Here is a 1,363-nt window from a genome sequence, read left to right on the forward strand (position 1 = left end):
ACATCTCTGTCTGGGTGAGATTTATCTTGAAAATATAGATCGAACCGTTTGCATGCTTAGAATCAAGCCTTCACGTTTGATTCAGTACCAAAACATGCAGAAGCATACAGCCGTGGATGTCATTTGGAAATAAGGATGAGAATGATGCTTTGATGCATCGGTCGTATGCACTAAAAATTGAAAGAACTGTTTTTTTCTAAATTGCCTATATACTTAGCGAGGGCAATTTCTTGAAAGCCATGTTCAAGAGCTCACCATCATCTTTGAAACCATGACACCTATTGAAAGTATACTTGAAAATTATTTTATGGGCTCAAATTACATTATTGGGCCATCATTGTTACTGGTTAAACACCTCAGCTCATTCAAGATGGCATTTTCTTGCATTTTCTTGATGGCATTTTTCTCTTAAAAAAGGTTGTTTTTTTACTTTCCTTCAAGATGGCATTTTCTTGGTGCTTCTGCATCTGCTCCTTCAAAGATTTTACTTGGTCCTTCTTCTGCATCTCCTCCTTCAAAGATTTTACTTGATCCTTCAAGATGGCATTTTCTTGGTCCTTATGTATCTGCTCCTTCAACGACGCAATCTCTTGCATCTGAGTCTGCATCTGCTCCTTCAAGGCAGCTTTCTCCTCTATCATCTTCTGCAGCTGCTCCTTCAGGACAGCTTCGTCTTGCATCTTCTGCTGAAGCTGCTCTTTCTGACTGGTGTGTTCCCTAACTGTGTTTTCGGCCGCGGTGATCAACTCTGAAGCCATTCGAGATTGTTCCACGAGCTTGTTAATCTGAAACAAGAAACAAACTAAGCATAGGGTGCAAAAGCCGGACCTCTATCTGTGAGATGTACTCCATATATGTAAGACGTACTGTTTGCAGAAACCGTTCAAGATTATCCAACCCTCCAGCAACGCGGTCGTGGGCTGTCCTCAGTTCATTCACACACTCACGCGTTAGCAGCCCCATCGTCGCAACCTGCATAGCCAGAATTATAAATTGGACCGTTTTCAGTTGATTACAAACTCAAGCGTTAGCAGCTCCATCGCCACGTACTGATCTGGAGGCGGCGGCGATGGGCGGGAACGATCGGATCGGGAGGCGGCGGCGATGGGCGGGAACGATCGGATCGGGAGGAGGAGGGGGTCGTGGGGGAGGGAGGGTCAGGGTCAGGATCGATATATAGTGTTGTTTTCGGAACATATACCAAAATATGGACTGGGCCAGGGCCCAACCTGACCCTCCCTCCCTTTCCGCCAGCGACCAGTGGTGATTTTTCTTTTTCTTTTCTGAAACTAACACAAAAACGATGAACTCTTCAGAGCTACTCCGGCATGCTAAAGAAACACCCGAAGCCCAATTGGACATC

The 1,363-nt window shown here is 45.1% G+C and overlaps 1 protein-coding gene across 1 annotated transcript; it reads right to left on the bottom strand.

Moving 5' to 3' along the window:
- Nucleotides 1-330: 330 nt before the first annotated feature.
- Nucleotides 331-966, bottom strand: LOC119272229 (factor of DNA methylation 5-like). The gene is made up of 2 exons (XM_037553760.1): nucleotides 868-966; nucleotides 331-785 (listed from the first exon to the last, which is right to left on the bottom strand). The coding sequence occupies exons 1-2, from the start codon at nucleotides 961-963 to the stop codon at nucleotides 366-368; spliced, it is 516 nt and encodes a 171-aa protein (XP_037409657.1). The 5' UTR covers nucleotides 964-966; the 3' UTR covers nucleotides 331-365.
- Between the last annotated feature and the right edge of the window lie 397 nt (nucleotides 967-1,363).

The sequence above is a fragment of the Triticum dicoccoides genome, chromosome 3A, assembly GCF_002162155.2.
Source record: "Triticum dicoccoides isolate Atlit2015 ecotype Zavitan chromosome 3A, WEW_v2.0, whole genome shotgun sequence".
Taxonomy (NCBI): domain Eukaryota; kingdom Viridiplantae; phylum Streptophyta; class Magnoliopsida; order Poales; family Poaceae; genus Triticum; species Triticum dicoccoides.